The following is a 2,626-nucleotide window of genomic DNA, read 5'->3' on the forward strand; positions in this document are numbered from 1 at the left end:
AGAAGGTGAAGGATAATGTGTCAAGGATGGAGGCTCAGTTGGCAAAAGACGTTGTGCCTTTCAATTTTCTGACTCCTATGAGGATTATCAGAGATGCTATTTTGGCGTTGGGAAGTCCTGCTCCGGTGCTGGTTTCAGAAGGGGCGAATACTATGGATGTTGGAAGGTCTGTGTTGGTTCAGACCGAGCCTAGGACTAGGTTGGATGCAGGGACTTGGGGGACAATGGGTGTCGGTTTAGGTTATTGCATTGCAGCTGCCGTGGCTAATCCTGAACGGCTTGTGGTTGCAGTTGAAGGGGACTCTGGATTCGGGTTCAGTGCGATGGAGGTTGAGGTATGTGTTCTTTAGACTTGAATGTGTCTCTTGTATGAGTTAAAAATTATTTCATGTTGTCTTTATGCAAAACCTGGTACAGGTTAAACTACTCCAATTAGTTAATGATGAAATGTAATGTGTAAGCTTGCAGTGACAAAGCAGGGTATTGATTTATTATCATATAATCCTCTTCTTCGAAAATTAATTTTTAGTTTCATTAAGAAGTTTGGTATTCCATTTTGAGTCTAAATTTGCTGCTGATTAATCATGTATTCGTGCAATTGAAATAGTTTTCCTGTTTCTTTAGAATAAATTAGATCTAGTGCCTCCTAAGCTGGCAATGATGATGTTTCTTTTGAGGGCTCAGTGATCGTTTTGTTCATTATCTTATCCTTTTGCGGCTTTTGTGTTTCAATTTCCATGTTGGTAAAAAATGAATCTCCAGTTTTGCTTGTAGTTTCATTCAGAGAAGCTTGAGCAATGGAGATTCTTACTATAACTCTGGCATGTAATAGCTACCAAATCATCATATGCTACTTATATGCTATCATTCAAAGGAGATAGCTGAAACATTCGGTTGTAATTGTGCTGATGATTCCTCAGCTGATAATCTGGTTGCATGGGAATATACTTTACCATAGGTCAGTGGTCTGTACCATGTGTCCACCTTACTTTTGGATTATTTTTATCCTTGAAAAGCCCAATGTATGTCGTGGATGCAATGCTGGTCTTGTTATAAGATTAAGATGTTCCATCAAGTTAGCCAAATTGGTCATAAGTCAATTGTGTCACAAATTCTTGGATAAGAGTTACATAATTAGGTTTCCCTGAATCCTTTTTTTTTTTCGTTTTATGTTGATAAAACATAATCATGATTAGTAGCAGTGTCAATAGCTGAAATTTGGAGGTGTTTGATCATTGATTAATGAGGGATGCTTCTTTTTTGGATTTTGTTCATGTCTCATACATCTCTATTTTCTTCCTTCTCTTTTGTTTTTTACTCCTCATGACTACTACTTGTTTTAAAGTCTCTTTAGTAAATCTTACAATTATAAGCGCTCTTCTGGGCGTTTGACTTAAAAATGCCCTCAGCTTACAAGGTTATATTTAAATCCGATGTTTGCCTTTTCTAATTCCACAGACATTGATTTAATATAAATTGCTTATGGTTGTGATAATCTGCATGTTTAAATCTGATGTTTGCGTTTTCTAATTCTGCAGACATTGGTTCGATACAAGTTGCCTGTGGTTGTGATAGTCTTTAACAATGGTGGTGTATATGGAGGTGACCGGAGGAGCCCCGAAGAAGTTACTGGCCCTTTTAAAGATGATCCTGCCCCCACTTCATTTGTTCCTGGTGCAGCCTATCACACACTGATGGAAGCTTTTGGGGGCAAGGGTTACCTTGTTGGGACTCCTGGTGAACTGAAGTCTGCCCTTTTGGAATCATTTTCTGCACGAAAGCCAGCTGTAATAAATGTTACAATTGATCCTTTTGCTGGTGCAGAAAGTGGGAGAATGCAGCACAAGAACTGAGGTAGGCTTTAGCTCAAACATTTTGGCCTACCAGTTGGAATTTGGGAGCTGGTCTTCACTTGACAAATCAATAATGTCAAGGGTTCAGTTTGTTAATGCTCAGTTGTGAAGCAACAAATACCGGTAATTTGTATGTGATTTGTCTGGTCGACAGTAGAGGCAAAGTGTATATCCCATGGATAAAGCATTTCATATGTTGTTTTCCCTTTTTTGGAATTGTCAAGGTTTGTATGGATTATGAAGCAAGGAATTCTACACAAAATTTCACATGTTATCAAGTGTTGTGATGATTGGCAACAGCATTCTAATCTCTATACCTGTTTACCTGGCTTTGCCGCCACCCCCCTTGCTCCTCTAAATTTTGGGTCTCTAATGCAATTGAGCTCTTCTTGCTTTTGAAGCTGGCTGTTGTGAATTTTTGATGTTACGATGAGCTTATTTATTTTTTTATAGATCAAAATGTAGGAACCACATATGCTTTGGACAGAAAATTAAAATTTAATAGTAAATTTTGGGTTCTTATTTAAAGGGGCCCTAATCTCAACTCATAGTATCAAAGGGAAAGTAGTATGCTGCACCAAACATTTTCTGGGTAATCATGGTGGCGAAGGGGAAAGTTAATCGAAGCCATGGCCATGACCATGGCGGTCAAGTCTACACGGCGTGGCGCACAAACACAACCAAATCCTCGGATACTATCAGTTAATATTTTTAATTATTATCTAATCCTTGTATATTATATTTTTCTACTTTTGAAATAAAAGTTTGATAGT

At 38.1% G+C, this 2,626-nt stretch overlaps 1 protein-coding gene across 1 annotated transcript; it reads left to right on the top strand.

Annotated features, from left to right (window-relative positions):
• The first annotated feature begins 6 nt into the window (after positions 1-6).
• Positions 7-2,122, top strand: LOC110421577 (Thiamine pyrophosphate dependent pyruvate decarboxylase family protein). Its single transcript, XM_021435186.2, has 2 exons — positions 7-335; positions 1,539-2,122. The coding sequence occupies exons 1-2, from the start codon at positions 27-29 to the stop codon at positions 1,851-1,853; spliced, it is 624 nt and encodes a 207-aa protein (XP_021290861.1). The 5' UTR covers positions 7-26; the 3' UTR covers positions 1,854-2,122.
• Positions 2,123-2,626: the final 504 nt, after the last annotated feature.

Source organism: Theobroma umbraticum, unplaced genomic scaffold, assembly GCF_002168275.2.
Source record: "Theobroma umbraticum cultivar Fairchild unplaced genomic scaffold, ASM216827v3 scaffold_130.0, whole genome shotgun sequence".
Lineage (NCBI taxonomy): Eukaryota > Viridiplantae > Streptophyta > Magnoliopsida > Malvales > Malvaceae > Theobroma > Theobroma umbraticum.

Bases quoted from the DNA above. Each gene is read 5' to 3' on its own strand.
- LOC110421577 (XM_021435186.2), top strand. From the start codon at position 27: ATGGAGGCTCAGTTGGCAAAAGACGTTGTGCCTTTCAATTTTCTGACT. The intron at 336-1,538 runs GTATGTGTTCTT...CTAATTCTGCAG, and splicing joins TCAGTGCGATGGAGGTTGAG to ACATTGGTTCGATACAAGTT.